This window comes from Tachysurus fulvidraco, chromosome 11 (assembly GCF_022655615.1).
Source record: "Tachysurus fulvidraco isolate hzauxx_2018 chromosome 11, HZAU_PFXX_2.0, whole genome shotgun sequence".
NCBI lineage: Eukaryota > Metazoa > Chordata > Actinopteri > Siluriformes > Bagridae > Tachysurus > Tachysurus fulvidraco.
The window spans coordinates 8,119,929-8,142,832 of NC_062528.1; the positions used below are offsets into that span (position 1 = coordinate 8,119,929).

The following is a 22,904-nucleotide window of genomic DNA, read 5'->3' on the forward strand; positions in this document are numbered from 1 at the left end:
CTCTATGTTTACCCTCGAGGACAGAGGCTGCAGTTGGCTTGGCCCTCATTGTTGCTGATGGATCCTTGTGGACAGGACTGTGGCACACTGGATCCTCTAGGACAAAAATATCCTGTGGTATGACACAGCATTGAATTTAGAAGTCAGCATTTTAAAGGGGAAACGTTAGATTTAATCCAACCTTAACAAGGTAAGCCCGAGCCTACCTACAGGACATGGCCCTCCTCTGTGGTCTCTGATTAAAGAATTAGGCAGCAAAGCTCCTTGGCTGCAGTAGAAACCCTCCCAACATTCCCCTTTGGGAGCCGTCAGCCCAGGGGTGTCACAGTAATGACCAGGAGAGCAAGGAACACACTTGTCCTGCAGGTGAAAGGTGTCTCTTTATAACATTACAGCACTCCTAATTTGTAAGATATATACATAAGGACACTCTCAATACAAGTGATCTTGCAGTAAGAAGAGAACCACATGGTTATTATTGCAACATTACATTGTATTGTCCTTATATTGTCCTTGTATCGTTTCATACCTCTGAAGTTAATTTGGTCCTATTACTAAAAGTCCCCACTGGACAAGGCTGGGGGTCAGTGGTGCCTTCTTGACAGAAATGACCTACAGGACAGGGTCCACCATCTGCTAAGAAAACAATAGATCAAAAAAAGCAGAACCAAACAAAGCAGAACTAAGATGACATAAATGATTTTGGTTATTTCATTTAAAAGTTTTAATAAAAATTCTGTGTGTACTGTTTTTTAATAGCTAACATCACATGCACATGCTACACATACTAAAAAATCGCCTTAAGCCAGCTGTGTAAAGTAAATGGAAGTATGTTTTATCCTTGAATATTATTTACAGCATACTGAGAAATCTATTGTTAATACATGTACAAGGCATTATTTCTTACCTCATGTTTGCATACATAATTCCCAATTAATAAAAAACTATGAACAATTCAGAAGGTACTAAGCTAACTTAATAGGAAAAAGCAGCTCTGTTTAATTAAGAAAGGTAATTCAGTTCTGACTCTTATCCCATTAATTTTCACTGTGAGTTTATTTGTACCTGTGGACATGGTGAGTGGCTGGGGTAAGGTGTTTCCACGTGTGCAGTAATAACCTGCATAACACTGTCCAGAGACAGAGGTAGCATTGTAGTGAGAACAATAGTGTCCTCCATCACACTCCCTGCACTGGGATAGCTCACTCAGTCCAGAATTAGGGCTGTAGGTGCCAGGTGGACAGGCTTTCCACTTGTAAGCTGTCCCCTCCGGGCAGTAAAAGCCTACGGGTAAATCAGCAGGTCTCAGACACCAGTTTGGAAGCAAGTCAAATATATTGTGTCTCCACAGAGTGGTGCTATTTGCTATCTTATTGCATTTTTGTCCCAGTTCTTTGTCCTGTACAGAAGGTACTTATGAACATGAAAGAATTTATTTCCCAAGTAGACAAAACAACTGTACCTATCATCTCCAAGTCACACTACAATTTTGTACTAATTGTAGTGTGTAAAGATGTTCTAAAGATGTCATCATGTCTCTCTAACCTTTTGGACATTGTAAGCGAGTCCCATCCACACAATACCAGCCAGCAGTGCAGGGCCAGCAGTGAGAGGCCTGTGTGGCAGTCATAAATGTCCCTAGATCACATGGTACAGGTCGAGTGGTTCCATGCGGACAGTAATGACCCTGTGGGCACATGTTTCCTGAGCTCCCATCAGTAGGCATGGAGGTTGTTGCTTTCTCAGTACAATAAAATCTTTCAGAAAAAAAAAATGGAAATAAATTGTTTACTGTATCTAGATAAATGTTTCTCTGATTATGTATTATATAAGAGAACTTTAATAGTTTTTATTTTGCACACACCCTTCAGAGCAGTGGCCAGTAGGCACAGATAAGCCAGTGAGAGCACAGAAGAATCCTCCAGGACATGGCTGACACTCATCTTCACTTCTTAGACCTGTACTGTTGGACAAGGTGCCGGGTGGACATGGCACAGGGCTGATTGTACCTACATCGTAAACATAAATTTATAGTTAGAGGAATAACAGAATGAAAAAACAGGTCATGACTATCATATAACACAGAATCATAAAGGGTTCTTTGTATAGCTAGTGTATGGGTTATTTTTAGCTTCCCAATGGGGCAATATTTGGAACCCTTTTTGGGTAGGGAACACACTTATAATTGGGTCTTCAAAGAAGAGTTAAACAAAGTCTTAAAGGTTCTTCCTATAAAAGGAAGAACACTGTAAAAATAATATCTAAGTGAGTAAAAGGCAAAATTTCCCACTATGAGGATATTATGCAAGAAATATACAAATATTAAGCCTATTTCTAGACATATTTTTTTGGAATTTTCCATCATTTCTCTCTCGTTCTATTATAGCCAATTCCTATCCTTCAGGTATCGCTTGCCTATAACACACCACCTACCAACCAGGAGGGTGAAAGCAATCACATTCTTCCTCCAAGGCACTGCTGCTCATTCAACATCAGGAGGCAGCATAAGAAAGCCTAAAGCATTCTATCCTATATATGTGATGTAGGGCCATACGCCCACTTCAGCATGTGAGCTCACAGACATCCAATAATGCCTAGTGTCACTGTGATTTATCTCTTTTGGACATCTGGGCACAGATAGCTGTTGCTTCACGGGGATTCAAACTTGCAATATCTGGGTGATGGGACTAACTCTTTTTCTGTTACCAGATATCGGCCCTTTCTTCTAATAAGTAAATATAATAAATCATTAACAACCTCTGAGATTGGGGGTTCAATTCCCATCTACACCTTGTGTGATCAGAGTTTGCATGTGTTAGGGATTTCCTACTGGTACTCTGGTTTCCTCCCCAGTTCAAATTCATGCATTACAGGCATCTCTAAATTGTCTGTAGCATGTGAATGTGTGTGTGACTGTGAATAACTGTGCCATATGATGGGTTGGCACAACATCTAGGGTGTCTCCTGCCATATGCCCTGAGTCTCGGATGATCTACAGTTCAGAGAATGGATGGACATACTAATAAAGAATAATATTAGATAAACTCAAAATTATTATACTTAATTTAAAATATTCAATTTGTCTAATAGAAAATTACTAGAGTTACTTTTTATCAAGTCACTATTCACAGCAGTACATTACATTATTATTATTAACATTGGTATTTATGTATAAACACATAAATTTACCCATAAACGTATAAACACATTTATGTCTATTTATACAGTGCTGTTAAATTCTCTAATCTGATTGGTTAGAAGATTGATTTATTTTCTACAACAGCATGGCTGACATTTGACATTAGTTCTGGCTGCAAGTCACAGGTTTATATCAATGCTCTTGTCCTAATACATTATTGTTTCTATAGTAACAGCTCATTCACATGGACTTCAATGACAGACCCTCCATAGAACCTAAGCCTAATAATAAACTGTTAAAAATGTGTTGGTATTCAGAAATAATTTATATGTTGGAGGTTTCTGCAAGTAGACCTTTATTTAACATTTAGAGAAAAAGACTCAAGTGTAAGCTTTCTGGTACAGGAACATCATTAGGACCAAAGTCTATTCTGGAAACACTGGGCAAAATGCAGGAACAATATATCATAATTGATATCAGGAATGGACATTAAATAATCAAATCAAATATCAAATGTAATTGCTTAATATAAGATCTGTTGTTTGTTGATATATAAAAAATCAGCAACGGATTGTGGTATTAGAGGATTAATACACAGCAAAGACATGGTGTTGTAGGAAAATAATAACCATTCTTCATATCAGGTTGCATCAGTGCATCCCCTCTATAATTATTTTCCAGAATGTGGTTGAATTAATGCTGTTTTTTACTAATGCATGTTAATTCTGACTATATGTAAAACTCTAAATATATTTTGTATCACCTTTAGGGCAGTAGTGTCCAAGTGGACAAGGTGATCCTGAAGATCCCGTAGAAGGACTGGCTGAGTGGGAGCCCTCTCTGCACCAGTACCCAGACATGCACAATCCTATAATTCAGATTCATTTCTAAGTCACACATTGAACATTAAAAAGTGTCTACCAAAATAAATCCATGAAATGTCCATTATTATAATGCATGAACAGAACTACATATGTATCTAAACTTGTAGTTTTACCTGCAGGCTCTGCTAAGCCTACAATTGGACAAAAGTGTCCTGCTGGACACAGAAGACAGCTGATTAAGCTGTCCATGCCCTCTTTTGGGTTGTAGCTTCCAGCAGGACAAGGAAACTGAGTGGCATAGCGAGTTCCTTTAGGGCAATAATATCCCTTAGGACATGACTGCAGGACAGATACATTATTGACTCCAAAGCTCTCGTCACAGTAAAATCCTGTTAAAAATAAATTAAGAAATTATATGAAATTGCAACTCATGTTCAGCAGATATTTTACTGGTTCATAACAAGATGTTTATAACTATATCTTGCCCTCTTCACAGACTGTGCAGTTGGCCTGCTTCTGCTTGTCCTGGTAAGTCCCAGAGGTGCAGATAAGTGGGGCACTGCTTCCTGGGGGACATTGATGACCGAGCGGACAAGGCAAAGCTAGGTCGTCAGTCTGACCAGGGGGGCACCAATAACCTGTCATACAGAGGACAAGGACAGGTAGATATAGCCTCAAAACATGACGATAAGAATTGTGAGGTTCTATAAATATACAGAGATTTTAACTTGTTCTATTTTTGAGACTTATAGCTTGTGTGTAAAATAGTATCATCACGCTTTGAGTTAGTTTGAGAGATGCTCTTAGAGTTCTGCACATATATACAAATCTTTCCTGATTTACCATGTGCTCACACATTAATCACCTTGTCCAATTAGCTGCACAGGTATTAGCATTATTAAAATCCAATACAGGTTCCCAAAAGATAGTATTACCTTCCAAATAAAACATCAGTGTTGGTAATTATTGACATCTAAGGTAATTACAGGAGAAATCAGTGATTTAATCTTAAATGAACAAAACTGTACTCGTGCTGTGAGATACAGTGTGACATTCAGTACAGAGCATTCTTCTATACTTACCCTGACTGCAAGGCGCAGTAGGAGCTCTCAGGCCTCTTGTGCTGCAGTAGTGACCAGCTGTGCATGACTGACACTGGGACCGATGCTTCAGACCAGCCAGTGCAGAGAATGTTCCAACTGGACATGGTTCCGGCTCGCTAGACCCTTCAGCTGATTAAGAGAAATAGAATTATGACTTATCTGTTTTTTGTCACCTATAGATACATTAGGTTGACCATCAGGCAGTAGTTACCACAAAAGGAGCCAGGAGGGCAAATATCACCAGTGATGCTATCTGTTGGTTTAGACTGAGTTGTTTCCCCAGTGCAATAATATCCTGCAGCACAGGGACCGCTTGGCAAAGCCAGACCTATTAGATAAAAACAATATTTTTGACTACTAAAAATGAATGATTACCAACTATCATCTCTTGTGTATGCAGCATCAAGGATTATGCCTCATGAAACAAAAAACATTTTTGCCATTGTGAATTACAAGACATCTTCCTTTTCAAATTAAAGGGAGTCAGGAATGTATTAATCTTTCCCATTAATTAAGGGCACAGCTAATTACATTTATGGGAATCCCCTTACACCACATGAGTGGCATAGCAAAACTGCACTTGAGTTTTTCAGGACCTAATAATTAATCCCTAATTATGTTCTTTAAAAACTTCTCTTCAGTATTTGTACAGAAGCTAAAATAATCTGATATACCTGTGGCATTGCAGAAGGCTCCAGGAGGGCATGGTATAGGCTCAGAGCTGCCTGCTGGGCAGAAGAATCCTGCCTGACATCGTCCCCCAGTAGAGGAGGCTGGACACAGACAGTTAGCACTGGTGTAGTTGTCCAGATCGAATGGCTGAGGATTCCAGGCTGCAGAGACACAAAACCAGCCTGGAAGAGAATTAAGGGAGAGAAAAGCAAGCCAAGTATTTATTCTTCAAAGAACAGGTGGGAGCACATTGAATGGTGTATAAACAAATCTGTGTTTGATTAGCAAAGTTATTATAAATACTGTATATTGTATTTTTTAAATTAACAACTAACCAGCTTTGCATTTCCCAGACACAGCTGTTAGCCTCTCCTTCTCACAATAGTGGCCTGGCAGACAGGGAAGACAGCTATCCAGGCTCTGGGTCATAGGCTCAGGGTTATAATAGCCTCTTGGGCATGGGAACTGGGTGGCATGCCTTGTGCCTGTATAAACATTTCTATGAATTGTCACTGATGATCTACAAGTGAAAGGCTTAAAAATAATGTTCACTACATTTTAAGCCATACCATCAGGGCAGTAGAATCCAGGAGGGCATGGATACTTTGTGTAGTTGTTGGTGCTCTCTGGGCAGTAGTATCCAGCATGGCAGAGGCTACATTTAATTTGGCCAGTAAGATTATTGTAAGTGCCGGCTGGACAGGGAAGAGGCATGACACTACCTAGTGGACAGTAGTGTGCTTGAGGACAGAGCCCACCCTCTGTGCCAGCACCTGCATACATGTTAATTAGACACATTAGCAAGTCTTACCTCATTTGTAACACTAACAAGACCAATATGCTTGCTGAAGGATATATTATTGAAAGTTATTTATAGGTTCATACCTGTCAAAGAAATAGCACCACCAGGACAAAAGAATCCCTCATGGCATGGTCCAGATGGCCTGATTAGGCCAACAGAGCCACAGAACTGTCCTGGTGGGCACAAACTGCAGCCTGAGCTCTCTGTGATATAAAGGCTGAAAAAATAAAAGGTAGTTATTAATTAATTATCTTGTTATTTGATTAAACATATTGATGGTTGTGAGTGCTACCTGTTCGAGAAGGTCCCAAGTGGGCAGGGAAGCGGTTGGCTGGTACCTTCAGGACAGTAATGGCCTGGAGGACATGCTCCCCCAACCCCTGTGCTAAAATTCCCATCAGGGTTCCTAAAATTTATACCTATAAAAATTAAGGTCATATATGATGTCTTTACTAGCGTAACACCTTTGTCTGAAAATATATGCTAGGAAGAGACTCTAATAGAAGAATGTGGGGAAATACAAGTTTTTAAAAAGAGACAGATGAAACTAACTTGGCATACCTGCTAGACAAAAATACCCTGACTGGCAGGGACCAGTTGGTTCCACTAGTCCCCATTCCTCACAGTACATTCCTTAAAATGATAGGTGGGTGTGATAAATACAATACCCGATGAATGCAATTAACACTGCCAAAGAAGTAAGCATAGCAGGGGCACTGTTCTCACCAGCTGAGCACAGTGAACACTGCTCTACTTGTCTCTGTCCTGCTTTGGGGTTGTATGTGCCTGGGGGGCATGGGAGGATATCCTCCATTGTGCCCCCCAGGCAGTAATGTCCTTCTGGACACAGCTGGGCTTCTTCACCTTCCAGGCAGAGCCATCCAGGAGGACATTCACTGCACTTGGCAGACCCTATGTACATCACACATTGTGGTATTAATAATAATAATAATAATAATAATAATAATAATAATAATAATAATAATAATAATAATAATAATAATAATAATACAGAAATGTAAAAAAACACAGTGACAGATTAAATTGTAGATAAGCATAAACTTGTGGGGGGAAAAACACATAATCTGTGCACCTAATGAAGATGTACAGTGGTAGAGCTGGAGGGCATGAAAAAAAATGAGTGCAATAAAATTCCAACAATCATTAGAATGAATTCATTTCTTTTCATTTGTAAGTGAGTCAGAATATCTTCTATTATCCTCAAATGTTTTCCACATATTACAATTTTTCCTGTGCGTGCTGATAATACATTACATTACAAATATACAAAATATTTAGATACGGTAGATTAAATAGCATCATTGGTAGAAACTAAATTCTAATGGTTTCATTCATTTCTAAAATAACAAAGCTCTAAGAGTAAAGTGACTGTCTTAAACTGAAAGTGCAGTACAGGCAGCCACCTAATATGCTCATGTGTTTTTAAATTTAAAACTGCATACCTGTAGTGTTGGAGTATGTGCCATCAGGGCAGTGTTGAGGTGAAGTGCATCCTTGTGGGCAGTAATATCCTGCTGGGCATCTGTTTCCAGTAACACCATCTTCAGGTGACGAGGTTTTAGCACCACTAATACAAAAAAATCCTGTATGGGGAAATACAGTGGACAAATCACTATCCTAGGAACCTGGGGTAAACAGATATGATACAATATGGCCAAATGTTTGTGGACACCTGATGATGACATGACATATATATGCTTGCTGAACATCCCTTTGTCTCTCTCTCACTCTTTAGGAAAGGCTTTCCACTTGGAGTGTGGTTGGTTGTGGGGATTTGCACATTATAGAGATTGGGCACTGGTGTTGGTGAAAAGTTCTGGGGTGCAGTTGGTGTTCCAATTCATCTCAGAGGTGTTCAGTGGGATTAATTTTAGGGTTTTTCTGAAGGAAGGTTGAAGTCTTTCAGTCCAACTTTGACAAACCATGTCTTCTTGGAGCTTAATTTTGGCATAGTGGCATTGTTATTTTTAAGCATGCTTGGGCCTCTTAGTTCCAGTAAAGAGAATCTTTAACACTTATTTTTACACCTATACAACTGTCTGTTTCCAAAATTGAGTCAATATTTTAGGGAAAAAGTCACATACAGTACAGTATGTGTGTGGTCAGTTGTCTACATACTTTCAGCCATATGCTGTATTTCATCATACAAACGCTACAATAAAGCCATTCTCCTTTGCTGACAAAACCATTTTATTTTTCATTTTGCATGTATGTTTAAACTTAATATGCTGCACAGCAATGTTGAACATTTCCTTCATGCACAAACACAGGCATCTTGAGAGAAATTAGACACTATCAAGACACTATATATAATTTAATCTAGTAATTAGTAACTTGTTTACATTGAGTTTATTATAAGCGATGAAATAATATTTTAATGAGTTCCACGTACTCTTAAATCTGACCAAGCAGATATTCCATTTTTCCAGTATGAGCTTCAAACCCAGGCTCTGTAATAGTCACATTACACAAGATTTCCTAATGTAATTGGTTTACGTTAATACTAATGTATGGACTTTAGTCTAGTCATTAGAAGTGGTTGTTCCGGCTGCTCCCTGTTTGGGGTCATCACAGCGGTTCAGGTGGCCCACATATTTCATTTGGCACAGGTTTTATGCCACATGCCCTTCCTGACACAACCGTCCGATTGTATCCAGCCTTGTTACTGGCACTGAGAGTTAACTAATGAGGAATTGAACTAATGAGGAATTGAGTTCACATGACCACCAGAAGTCTCAATCTAATAATTACAAACCTGTTTAAATTAAGTTTAGTATAAACAATGTAATCATGTTTTGTGATGAAGTTATGTCTTATATATTATCTTAAATCTGACTGGCCACAAATTTCCTTTTTTCAGTGTTGATCAATAAATAATATTATATTATTGTATAATACTTTTTGGATTAGTCAGCCAAAATATGAGACATGGGTAGCACACTGGACCTTTTATTTGCCTGGTACAGTAGGTTTGCTAATGAATTGATGATTTGCCCACAGGTGTATTTGCTTTATTAAAACTGTACCTGCAGCACAGACTCCTGTAGGCTGAGTGAGTCCAGTCTTGTTGCAGAAAAACCCTGCAGGGCAAGGTGAGCAGGAGGACAGGTTCTGAGCTCCCATCACACTGCTCCATGTTCCAGCAGGACACGGGTACTGATATGGGTGTCTGGAGCCTCCAGGGCAGTAATAACCCGCAGGGCAAACATCTCCAGACCTGAGGTTCACCTAATGAAATGTATATTCGGTTTAAGCTCATTTGTAATGAATAAACACAGCTTAATTCTTCATTTAGTCTTATTTAACTGTCCGTATTCCTGATTGCTTTTTTCGCTTAATCCTGCCTCTGTCTGTGAAAACAAAGTGATACACAAACAGATTTTGTTTGTTTATCTGTGCATGGTGGGTGTAATCATTCATACTGTATGTGTCATTGCCAAAGGCCCTTTATCTGCCCTTGATTTACGCAATCGCACATTTTATGCAGTCAATCATCAACACATATATGTGAGGGGGAGAAGAGGGTGATTCGGAAAGTAGGTCAATAAACTTAGCCAGCCGCATTAATGTGTGTCTTTTAAAACAAAAGTTAAATACACCATCACATACTGTATCTGCAATGAAAATGCACACCAGGGTTTAGTTAGAGCTTTCTCCTTAATGCCATTTTAAAGGAAACGCTTTAATGGGAGGAAGAAGATAGTTAGCACTAACCCAAGGAGGAATAAAGGTTAGGGAATATGGCATCTTTTTATTTTGAAATTAATATAATGTTGAATGTATACCAGAAATGCATAAAACCACATCTGTAACCACCACATCTGTAGAGTATGTACAATCACTACAGATAAGGATCTAAACACATTACTCAATATAACGGAACAAACAGAAAACATTTTCTCTACAGGTACTAATAATGGCTGTCTAACCAAAGATTTTGAACTCCATCAATTAACATTTTAAATACATTATTGTATTATTATTGTACTAAAGAAGAATAAAGGTCTACAGGCTATAAGAATAGCATTCAGAATGGTGTGAGAAAAATGAAGCAATAATGGAAGCAAAAATTAAAAATAAAGGTGAAAGAACTCTAGGAAGTTTTTGTCCTGAATTAAAAGCTCATATCTATTCTGAGCTCAGGAATTTTTGTGCGTATTTTTATCATTTTCCTTGTGGGATTCCTGTGGGTTCTCTGGTTTCCTAACACCACCCAGTAAAATGCCAGTAAGTGGTTTGGCTTAGCAAAATTGTCTCAAATGATACTTTGTGATATAATGCATTACCGAACCATAATAGCTTGTTGTTATGCTATGGATATGTTATGGATGCATATTAGATTTAAGCCCTCCCATCTGTTAGCATGATCCACAACTGATTTTAAATCTCCATTCATTACTATACGACAATGGTATTGTACTAAATGTAAGATGGATTAAAAGACATTCAAAAGTGTCACTGATTAATATTTTTGAATAATTCATGAAAGTATTCAAAAAATTTCCTTAGTCATGGCTAAACCCGAGTCAGTGACGTCTCACCGGAAATGCTCTTTTAACGGTAGACATTGCCAAAAATGCAGCTTTTTAGAAATTCAGGTGTAGATTTAGATCACATAAAGAGTAAGAATTAGAGGTTATAGGAAAAGTCATTATAATCATTATAAATCTATAGTATAAAGAATTATACTATATACTATATTATACAGTATTAGTTTTAGATTTTAAGTATTTTCACACTAGCATAAGCTACTTCAAAAGCCTAGACATATGTAGGCTATGAAAATGTTCCACTTATTAAATTGTGTAATATATGCTACGGTATAGTTACTGGAGTGGCAGTGTTGGCTCCTCCGCTACAGTAGAACCCAGATTCACAAGGACCCTGTGGGGCTGATAGACCAGGAGCATGGCAGTACTGACCAGCATCACATGGACCACAGTCCTGCACTTTTTCCGCCCCTGGGTTAGTCATGTAGGTTCCCTTTGAAGAGAGAGTAATACATACATAGCAGTATAATGGAAAGAACCAATTTTAGGTTAATTACAGTAACTATAAGCAAAATATCTTAATACTAACTGGGGGACATGGATGTGCAGTTGAGGTTCCAGCTGTACAGTAGTGTCCTGGAGGGCAAAGAGGCTGATGAGCTAGGCCTGTCAGGTTACACTGTCTACCTGGTTTGCACTGAATGCATACACTTTGTCCTCTTTCCTAATGCAGATAACGGGAAACGAGAGTCAAAAACAAAGTCTTTGGTTTCTAATTAGTATTCTGCAAAGGATTTTACTTACCGGTTGAAAAGTGCCCAAAGAACAAGGCTCAGGCTTCACAGCTCCCTTTACAGAGTAGTGGCCTTCTTCAACTTGATGCTGAACAGGAGATGCAGAACCACCACTGCAGTAATGTCCTGCAGAACATAGGCCAGTTGGAGAGGTGGATCCTAAACCTAAACAGTAATAACTAACAAAACAAGACAAAGTTAATTGGTTTATTAGGCATTCTGCATATAGCTAATGTCTATTTCATTTTTAATGGTGATTTAGTGCTAATTTGGTGTTATATAATGTATTACAGAATTAAAGTTTTGCTGCAGTGCTGTATGTTTACAAATCATAAAACCAGGCAGTACAGTAAATAAAGCCAAATTCTATTCTTCTGTTGAACAGTTACTTTTAATCTTATTGAACATATGCTATAAATCTTTTTGTCCTATACATTGGGGAATGCGCATTTATGTAGAACCTTATAATACTACATTTAACCCAAAAGGAAATGTAAATTAAAAAATAATACTGCAAGAATACCAAGTATCCACTACTGATGACGTTCTGGTCTGGTCTTATTTTCAACTAAAATACTACAGAAGAACCTCATGCTTTGTGAAAGGGATTAAAGTATGTTGTATGTTGTACCCTGCAGGACACTTGACACACTGCTGGACATGTTTAAGGCCAGTGCTGTTGCTGAATGTGCCTGAGGGACAGGGCTGTGGGTAAGCTGAACCTGGAGAACAGAAACTGCCAGCTGGACACAGGCCTCCAGTCGTTCCATCAAAAGGAGTCTGTGTTACAAAAAAAAATCAACTGTGCACCTGACCTTAAGAAGTGCTTTGAATAAATGTCCAGAATTAATTAAAAGCTCTTACGGCACTGATAGATTGTCGTTTACAGTAGAATCCTCCCTCACAGTTTCCGGATGGTTTTGTCTTGCCAACACCTGTGCAGTATCTGCCCCCATCGCAACGTGTGCACTCTGACGCATCACGTAAACCTGGCCGAGAGCTATAAGTGCCCTCCTCACAGGGCTCTGGAGCAGAACTCCCCTCCGGACAAAAAAAACCCTGGTATAAAACAAAGTAAGAGGTTTCTTCATCCCAATGCATTTCATACTTTTAAGCCATGACACAGACAGTACTTTTAGTGTCTTACCGCTGGGCAGATTGATGGTGTGTGCGTCGCAACACTCGCACAGTAATATTTTGCTGGGCATTTCACACAGGCACCTCCACCATGTCTATGAGACTCATTTCTGTAGAATCCTGATTCACATGGAAATGAAAGAGGGTGTCCAGTGCCCAAAGGACAGTAATATCCATCAGGACAGCCTCCAGTCTGAAAGCAAAATGATTTAACAGTAACGTGATGCAGAAACATTACATAACACTAGAGGCAAGCTATCCACAGTCAGAGCCACAGTTAGACTCAGTCATTCAATACTGATATACATACATATATATATATATATATATATATATATATATATATATATATATATATATATATATATATATATATATATATATATATATATATATATATACTAGAGGCTAGGTATAAGATATACACAGATATATCTTCTTCTATTTACATTTTTCTGGGCAGATAAAATTTGCTCTCACCCAACAGAGAAGAACTCCAGAGAAGTCCTTGAAAATAATTAGGAACGAATTGGGGCATGGAAGCCAATTATTATCACCACATATACATTACAGAACAGTGGAATTCTTTTCTTCACATATCCAAACTAAAGAGGTTGGGGTCGGAGTGCAGGGTCAGACATGATACAGCACACCTGGAACAGGATGGGTTAAGGGCCATGCTGAAACCCAACCTTCTGGTCAACAACCCAGAGCTTTAGCCACTTGAGCCACCACTGCCCCATAATTTTTATCCTACTATATTAGAGATGGCTGGCATTAAACCCAAATGATGATCTGAACACTGTGAGGTCTATTTGTTCTGTTGGGCAAGGCTTGTTTAAGTCCCATGCTGTTAAAATGCATATGCCACAAACACACTCATCAGTCCCACAATCTGAATTTCACAGATTTTGTTTGCTGTAGATTTACTTCCCAAAATGCACAGAAAAACTCATCAACCTATGTTCTGCACAATAGAAAAATTAATTCAATTCAATTCTCCTTACCCGCAATACCCTCAAAAAAATTGGAACAGAATTCATTTCACTCTGCCTGCCAGTGTCATCCACTGGAGCTACAGAGCCTTATTTTGGAGCTTTCCCACCGGACACTTGTTTATTAGTATTTCAAAATAATCTAAGTGTGTTCAAAGCATTAATTAACTATTAATTAAATTGAATTATTTATTCAAAAATATATTTTCATTTACATTACAGTGTTTCATTACCTTACACACACACACACACACACACACACACACACACACACACACACACACACACACACACACACACACACACTTGTCGTGTCATATTTGTTGATTTAAGTTGTGTCAAGAGACAGAAAGACAATATTTCTTTATTCAAGTTTAGTTCTTGGGAATTAAACAACATATATTTCTTTTGATTCACTGAACTGTGAAAATAACCAAAACAACATTACAGTAAGTAAATAGTATGGAGCATCTTTCTATGATTCAATGCCTTTCTCAGTGATTACATAAGCTTGTTTAGTGCCTAGTGACCAAGAAGGTTTTTAAACACAAGGGCATGATGATGAAAAAGGTTTGTTTTAAAAGGCAACTCAAATGGCTTACTAAGTTTCATTAAAGATGGGGTTATTTGTGGGAAAAGAGGAGTTTGTCAATGTTGAATTGTAATTGCATTTGAAGAAGAATAAAAAAAAGATTAGTGCTGCTTCTTTAATGGTAAATCTTGTTAGAAGAGGAAGAAAAAGGAGGAAAAAAGACTCACTGGTTCAGTAATTGGTTGTTCGTTGGGTTGATGAGTGAAGCAGTACATTCCCACCGGACATATAGTGCAGTCTGAAGGGTCTCTCAATCCTGGTTTCCCACTGTACGTACCATTGGGACATGGTATAGGATTTGGATTCTACACAAAACAGAAATGTAGAGAATGCTATGACTGATGAAACATAAAGTGTGCACCAAAATTATTGGCACTCTTCATGAAAATCAACAAAATCTATCAAAGATACCTCACTGTATTTAGTTCTAGTTCAAAATCAAACATAGATTTGAACTGCTGTGTAGTTCAACAAATATTCTGTATGTGTCTTTTGTGCCTTCGTTTGTTTTTTTTACCCATAGTGATTCTAGATAACGAGAATTTTACATATTTTACTTATGTGCATCAAATGCATTAGGGATATGGGATAGAGGATATCAGATTTAGGACAAGAAGATAGCTCCTGAGGACTGACAGTAAATAAAATAGAAAATGACAGAATTTAAATGATTTTGTGTTTATTTTGTATAACCAATTTTGCTCATTTTTGCCAATAGTTCTGGATGACAATGTTGCTTTTGTAACCTGGCATTCCTCATAACTTACAACACCACCTCCAGGGCAGTAGAAGCCTATAGGGCAAAGAACGGCTGAACGTTGGGGATCCCGGTCCAAGCCCTTAGAGCACAGGAAACCAGGTGGACACACCATGACTCTGAGCATGGCCTCCTCACTGGTGGTCTCATCACTACAGTAATGACCAGGTAGACATGGCAGACACTCCTCTGAACCCTCATCCTGAGAGTGAAGAATGCCATATTGAGGTGCATAAACTACTGTAATTAGTGTTAACATGTAAGGCAGCAGTAAGCATTTACTAAAATATGTTTATATGTATTTATATACAGTATAACCCCAAAATATATTTATACAGTAGTGTATTCTGTGCTTACAGAGTAACTGCCTGTCCCACACACTCTGGGGTGGACTGTAGCTGAGTGGGGGCAGTAGTAGCCAGCTGGACACACAACACAATCTTCCGGCCTTTGGCCTCCTTTAAACTGCCGAAATGTTGTTCTAGACACAGAGAATTCAACTAGTCTCAGCTACTGTCATAACACATACAACAATCTTACTAAGGTTTTTACTTACGGAGGGCAGGGTACAGGTTTGGATGAACCCTCCTGGCAGTAATACCCTTCAGGACATACCACACAGTCCTCCTTTCCACCATTGCCCATTTTTATGCTATAGGTGCCTCTAGGGCAAGGAAACTGGGTGCCATACATTGTGCCTGATAAGAAAAGATAAATAAACAATGTATGGTATTGTTTCAGGTCAGGTTAACAAAGAAATAAGTAGAAATTGTTGCACTGAAATATATTTGCTTCAGTTTCATTGTATAGAAAGAATTTTGAGGACAGTAGACCTTCAGGACAGTAGTATCCTGAGCTGCACCTTCCAGAAGGAACGCCTACACCAGCCAGACAGTACCAGCCTCGTGGGCATGGCCTACACTCGCTCTCAGACTCCAGCCCACTATGCTCATTCCAGGTCCCTGCTGGACACTTGTGCTGGGTGGGGAACATGGTGCCAACCGGGCAGTAATGGCCAGCAAAGCAGGAGAGTTGAGGTCTCTGTATTCCACCAGTGCCTATGTATGAGAGTGAGAGTAAGTGGGGGCCAGAATACATTATAGACACAATACAGGTAAAATATTGGATTATGGCTCCTATAAAATACATTAGCAGAGACAGTATACTGGCACCTCGCAGACAGGCAAAGCGTGCCGGACACAGCTGGCACTGAGCACGGTCAGTTAGATCTGTTCGATTGCTCATAGTTCCAGGTGGACAAGCGTTAGCAGGGTCATTGGGCCGTGCTGAGCCAGGTGGGCATACAAAGCTAAAATGAAAAAAGTTAGGATATTCTTCATTTGCAATTTATAGCTGAAATTTTCATAGAGGCTTGACACAAATTAAAATGAAATGTGCGTACTATTGGACTTACCCTGGCATACACTCAACATCAGGAGCCCTCAGGGCAACCTGTGTACAGGCCTTGCCTGGGTAACATGACCTACAGTCTGTTAATGCGTCCTGTCCCTCCAAAGGGTTAAAAGTGCCAGGCTGGCAGGGCAACGGGTCACTTATGCCCTCGGGGCAGTAGAAACCTGCTGGACACTTCAGACAGTCCTTCACACCTACACAAGGTAGTTTATAAAAATTGACATTTTTAAATGATACAGAGAATTGCTTTCTATCATAAGATGTAAAATGGTGAGAATTGCAAAAGCTCTTACTTAGAGCGCCTTGATGTGGGGTGAAGGTGCCTCGTGGACATACCACTTCTACAACGGTGCCTGCTGGGCAGTATCTCCCTCGGGCACAGAGCAAACCTGGACCTGCAGAGCCTTTATTTATCCAGAAATGGAATAGAAATGTAAAATTATAAAATATAACTAATTACAAGAGCACCTTAAGAATTGAAATTCATAAATTAATTAAAAATAATAAACATGCATGCAGTAAAACTAAACTAAAAGAAAGGAAACTGACAGTTGAAACAGGAACAATGACATAGGAAGGTATAAAAGGGAAGTTTTCCACCGCCTCAGCAGCCTGACCCACATCACACACATTGTACTTATAAGATACTGTAAGAGGCAAGGAAACAGTTGAGGGCAGGAAATATAAGCTCCTATAAGTATAGTTCATGTGGGTTTAAAAAAAAAAGACATTTTTGTCGTTTGCATATTTACTTTAGGAGAAACACAGGATATTTACTAAATATTGTTCATGCATGTAGATAGATAAATAAACCTATGTTATATTGTGTGACACTACCTGTGGGACAGTAGCGACCCTCTGCACACCTCTTGCAGGCTGCCCTACTTGTCTGACCCAGTTGTCCTCCTGCGGTACCAGCCGGGCAAGGTGACCCATGTGGCACAGCAGTGCCCTCCTCACAGTAATAACCTTGGGGGCACAGAAACTGAGAACTGGGCCTCCGGGATGTGCCCTCCAAACAGTAAAACCCTGGAGACAATCACACTAATTTCAGCAGTGAAATCACATTTTACAGCATTTCTTTCCACATCAAATACTTTCCACGTTAAATACTAACTATACAAATACCAGTATTCACTCCTCTTGAACCTTTCCACATTTTGTAAGGTTGTGTTACTCAATCTGGATTATTAACACTTGATAAATATACAATATTTACACAAACATGCACCCAAGTGGTCAGGGGCAGGATCCTGAAGAGTTGACAATCAGTGCCGGTCTTGAGCCCAGATAAAATGGAAGGGTTGCATCAGGAAGAGCATCCGACATAAAACCTGTGCCAAATCTAATATGCGGACCATGTGATCCGCTGTGGCAAACCCGAACAGGGAGTAGGCGAAGAAAGACAATATTTTCACTTTCACATAGTTTTCTTTTTTCTTACTGTAACACAAAGGTTAATGTGTTTTAGATCCAGCTTTGACTGCAATTACAGCTGGGTTTTGTGCCTTTGAAACCTGATTTTTTTTTATTAGTTCAGCAGTAATTTTCAAGTTTTGTCACAGATTCTCAATTAGATTATTCTAACAAGTACAGATTTGGATAGTTTTGATAGTATAATCAATGTCATTGTCTTGTAAGTTGAACAACCACATCATTCTTGAGTCTCTTTCCAGGACCCTGACCAGTTTTCCAGTTCATGTCGAAGCAATTACATAATGCTACCACCACCATGCATCACTTTGAGGATGATGTGTTCTCAGGATGATAAACTATGTTGGGTTTTAAGTTAATGGAGCATTTTGTTAAACATTTCACTTATGGTCTTAGATCCTATTTTCACTACTGATTGCTGGGTCTCCAAATCCAAATTTTTCTTTCCAATAATAGCTTTCTTCTGGTTACTAGAAAAGATTTGTGGATCTCTTCAGCTCCTTCATGGATACCCTTGCCTTTTGGTTGGCTATCCGACCTTACATGCACAAAGACGGACTCCAGGCTGATAGTTGGAAATTGTTGTTGGAACATTGATAGTTGAGCCGTACATTTTTGTCTCACTGGGATTATTGTGTTTTATGTAATTACATTATGTAATTACATTATTATTATTATTATTATTTATTTTTTAAAAGCAGAACCTTTTTAGTTATAGCACAACCTTTTTTGACCCTGTCATATTCTTTACCAAACTTTTTTTTATACTAATTTACCTGCAGGGCAAATAGTACAGTCTTTCTCTCTCTGCAGTCCCTCTTTTGGTCCATATGTTCCGGCTGGACATTGTATAGCAATTCCTCTTATACAATAATGTCCTAAAAAAAACAGAATTGTAAGTTTGGACCATGGAAGCAAACTTGAACAATTATTAATTAATAATTAATAACTGTTGATACATTGATTTTTTTTTTTAATTTTAGAACTCACCAAGTGGACAGACATCACAGCCAGGTCCCTCTCCATCTCTGTGTGTGCCAGGTGGACAGGAGATGGACATTCTGTTCCTCTGGCTAAGCTGCAGTTCTGTCTTGGACATGGATGCACAGGCTACACTACTATTACAGATTTTACATGAGCTCTGGCCTGCTGCATCTGTGTACTGCCCCATCGGACACGGCACTGGCTGAAACATCCCACTGTGAGGGCAATAACTGCCTATGTGAGGGAAATAAATAAAACATTTTGTAGAGAATGACAGTTTTGGGTTGGGTTAAACCAGGTGAAAGTAGGTGATCAAATGCACTAAAGTGATCAAATGCACATGTTTTTCTATTAGGTGAAACCGGGTGAAAGTGATCGAATGGACCTAAATTAATGATAAAGCAAAGATCTTCAAGTTTTACCAGCTGGGCACAGCTCACACTGGGCACTGCACAGAGTGGAGTAGTAGCCTTTAAGACATTTGGTGCACTCAGTTCGGTTTGTGTCAGGCTCCTCTCCAGGCCCACACTAAAACAATACACCCACAGACACATTCATACAGTTATTGCTTATTGATCCACGTCAAATGCCAGAGGTATGAATCACTGTTGCTGCCTTGTGAAGGAACCAGATTTGGTAGTTCATGATTTAAACATACCTTCTTTTGAAATCCATCCTTGCAAACAAAACCGAAGGGACAGGGGAGGCACTGGATGTGGCCCTCAGGTGAATACTGTCCATTCTGACATGTTAAAAGAGCTCCTGTTGCTCTGTCACACGAGTACCCAGCAGGACAGAGTCTACAATCTACACCATCCTCTGTACTGATCAAACCTGGAGCACAGGGCTGTAATGGATGGATAATTAAGATTTCAGAACATTACAACATCAGTACAGATACATATTAGCTTGGGTGCTCAGGACAAGCTGATGTCATGTCTGGGCTGTTGATTTATTACAACCCAGTCTCACGGCAGTTTGTGACATAGTCATGAAAATTTAATCTGTTAAATGTTGAGTAATGTAGTGCTTCAAGTTTAAAAATGAATAACAAATGAGCAAAAACAATGCTTCCGAGTGGCAAAAAGAAAAACGTGTTGCAGACACGAAGGATGCTGAGTGACACGAAAAAAAGGAAATTCTTGTCCACGAACACAAATCAGTAGATTAAATTTTCGTGACTATGTCACGAACTGCAGTGAGACTGGGCTGTTTATTATTTGTAGTTTCTTGCAGAGAATGAGGTTCAACAGATTTTCCTATGTTTTTAGGGTTGCAAAGACAATGGACTACATTAAAACAGTATAGTCTTATTTGTTCTATATTATAGTCTACATTTATGCATTTAACAAGCTGAGTAGTATACCATATATTATTACTTTACCTTAAGTACCACTTTGATGTGTAGTCAAAACATAGGAGTGGGCAATAAAATATTGCTTTAGCTAATCATAATCATCCAGTTGTCATCCTCTCAAGATACAAAAAAATTATACATAAATATTCCGTATATTTTGACCGTATCCAAACTGGACATAGATTTTCTATGATTAAGCAGAGATTTTGTAGATTGGATTACCTGACAATCCTGAATGCTGCTTCTTCCAGGATAGAGGTTGTATGTGCCAGGTGGGCACTTTCTAGGTGCAGAGACATTGCCAAAGCAACTAATAAAGAACAGATGACAGTGTTAACATAAATCAGCATTCATTCAACTCATAACATTAATGCATTCAATTCATTTCATACTTACTATTTTCCTGCAGGGCATTCAAAGCAATCCCCTGATGAAAAGTAGGATCCCTCAGGACACAGTGTGGCATTAGTTAGATTACAGCGGCTTATACAGTCAAGAGTATCAGCTCCTGTACCATAAAAAAAAATTATACATTGTTGAAACATCTATGACGCATGCTAAATATTATAGAGTTGTATTAATGAATTGTTTAATACCTATGTTGTTTGCTTACCTGACACGAGGATATTGTGTATCCTCAGGTGTTTATTCCACACTTGGCAGAAGAGAAGGAGAGAAAACCATCGGTACATGATGAACAGCATCCAAACACCTTGTTCTCCACTTGTACCACCTGGACATTTTCTGCTGGATGAACCTGTAGACCCACTGGGTTTATCAGAAAACACAGAGGCCTCAATAATTGAAAGCGAAATACAAACCATGTAACTTGATTCCTCCAGCAGCCATTCAGGCACTCGCTGGGTGTGGAGGTGGAAGAGGGCACATCTAGAATGACTGCCATTTCAGTCTGCTGTCCAAAGGTTGGATTCTGCAGGTTTTATATTTTTACAGATTCAGATAGATGGCTTAGCACATATGTACAAATGATACAGCATAATATGAAATACAATGAAACAATGTGTAAGGGGGAAAAAAACTGTAAAAACTGGAAATGATTTCAATTGAATTTTCTTTTTTATGCACAAAAAAACACAGAAATGAAAAGAAACAATGAAAAGAAGCATAAGTTACACTGGGAGCTTGCTTTGTGGTAAAGTATAGGTAGAATGTTTCCTGTTTTCTTTCATTGTTTTTTTTAACCACTAACAGATGGCAAAGCAATGTATCGTGGTGCAACTTGGCTCGTCTGTGCTTCTGCAAACTGCACCAACCCAAGCTTCTACTCTAATGACCACATATATCCAGTGAAATGATTATCAAACTGCAAAGGAAGACATGCTGATTAATTATGACAGGACAGCTGAATATGCTTGTGTCAGGGAAACATTTTCATGCCTTGCTCTACTAAATATATAATTCTTACAATTATGTTTTTTTTGTTCGATTCTTTGTTTGTTTAAACTGGAAACAATAAATAATATAAAGAATCATATGTACAAAAAAGAAAAATGGTCCATATAGATTAAAAAAAAAACTAATGTATTATTTAGACGTATTCTAATTTTTAACTAGAAGATTATTTTAGGAATATGGAACTTGGAATAATAAAAAATAAAATAATTCATAGTAATAGTTCATATATTTTACATTTTAAAGTGTTTAATTTAATTATTCCTTTATCAATTAAAATATTGTAATGTCACACAAAGTTCAGGCACAATTCTTATAATCAGAAAACTTATAATAAAGCACAAGAAATTATAAATGCTTTACTGATGTAAACAATATATAAAAAATAAATAAATAAATAAATAAAAGAAACAAATAAATAAATATTCTGGTGAATTTTGAAGTATAGCTTCAAATTCTGTACATATCTGTTCTAAACCTTACACTGATTTACCTAACGATGCTAAATGAAAGCCCTTTTAATTTTTGTAAATATAGGAAAACATTAGCTAAAGTTTTATTATTATAGCTCTATTGATAATTTATCAAATGTTATTGTAGCTAGCATGATAATATATCTGATGATACAGTGATACAGTATACTGGTCTTGTTTTTCCTGTAACATTTTGTTGCAATTGGTAAGAATTTAGATTAACTAATAAAAGATGCCTGATGCTAAAAGGTCACTTCGAATAATATATGATTACAGAAAAGTTTAATGAAGTTGGGTGTGAGAAAATAAAAAAAGAAAAAAAAAAACTAAAAGCAGAATGGAAAAATACACAGATTTTTTTTTTTTTTTTTTTTTTTTTGCAGTAAGTGTAAAAGTCAAAAGGAGCAGGTTAAAAAAAAACTCATGTACAAATATTTAAACACCAGACTTAAATATAGCACCAATGCGGTTGTATTTTGTTTTCTTCTTAACTCTGTGAACCGC

The 22,904-nt window shown here is 38.2% G+C and overlaps 2 protein-coding genes across 2 annotated transcripts in view; both read right to left on the bottom strand.

Moving 5' to 3' along the window:
* The window catches only part of si:ch211-286b4.4 (zonadhesin), a 32,105-nt gene extending 27,740 nt beyond the window's left edge, over window positions 1–4,365 (bottom strand). Inside the window, exons 1-8 of the mRNA XM_027173955.2 lie at window positions 4,137–4,365; window positions 3,903–4,007; window positions 1,865–2,009; window positions 1,546–1,757; window positions 1,066–1,284; window positions 530–633; window positions 207–360; window positions 13–112 (exon numbers count right to left, since the gene is read on the bottom strand). Of these exons, the coding sequence (XP_027029756.2) occupies window positions 13–112; window positions 207–360; window positions 530–633; window positions 1,066–1,284; window positions 1,546–1,757; window positions 1,865–2,009; window positions 3,903–4,007; window positions 4,137–4,212 (1,115 nt within the window). The 5' untranslated portion in view covers window positions 4,213–4,365. The remainder of the gene's footprint in view (window positions 1–12; window positions 113–206; window positions 361–529; window positions 634–1,065; window positions 1,285–1,545; window positions 1,758–1,864; window positions 2,010–3,902; window positions 4,008–4,136) is intronic.
* A 72-nt stretch (window positions 4,366–4,437) lies between these two features.
* Window positions 4,438–21,560, bottom strand: LOC113660449 (multiple epidermal growth factor-like domains protein 6). The gene is made up of 34 exons (XM_047820909.1): window positions 21,128–21,560; window positions 20,911–21,022; window positions 20,737–20,824; window positions 19,816–20,004; window positions 19,580–19,685; window positions 19,164–19,391; window positions 18,950–19,051; window positions 17,577–17,768; window positions 17,033–17,143; window positions 16,741–16,933; window positions 16,499–16,635; window positions 16,160–16,384; window positions 15,883–16,024; window positions 15,684–15,807; window positions 15,337–15,528; window positions 14,737–14,874; window positions 12,993–13,175; window positions 12,710–12,904; window positions 12,477–12,625; window positions 11,856–12,024; window positions 11,641–11,775; window positions 11,392–11,544; window positions 9,588–9,789; window positions 8,004–8,144; window positions 7,267–7,452; window positions 7,102–7,173; window positions 6,833–6,959; window positions 6,624–6,757; window positions 6,308–6,511; window positions 6,074–6,223; window positions 5,741–5,920; window positions 5,278–5,394; window positions 5,046–5,195; window positions 4,438–4,601 (listed from the first exon to the last, which is right to left on the bottom strand). Exons 1-34 carry the CDS (start codon window positions 21,336–21,338, stop codon window positions 4,438–4,440), a joined length of 5,301 nt encoding a protein of 1,766 aa, XP_047676865.1. The 5' UTR covers window positions 21,339–21,560.
* Window positions 21,561–22,904: the final 1,344 nt, after the last annotated feature.

Coding starts and splice junctions, on each gene's coding strand:
- LOC113660449 (XM_047820909.1), bottom strand. CDS start 21,338: ATGGTTTGTATTTCGCTTTCAATTATTGAGGCCTCTGTGTTTTCTGAT. Junction 16,385..16,498: donor ACGCTTTGCCTGTCTGCGAG/GTGCCAGTATAC, acceptor TCTCATACATAG/GCACTGGTGGAATACAGAGA. Junction 15,808..15,882: donor AAACCTGTACCCTGCCCTCC/GTAAGTAAAAAC, acceptor CTCTGTGTCTAG/AACAACATTTCGGCAGTTTA.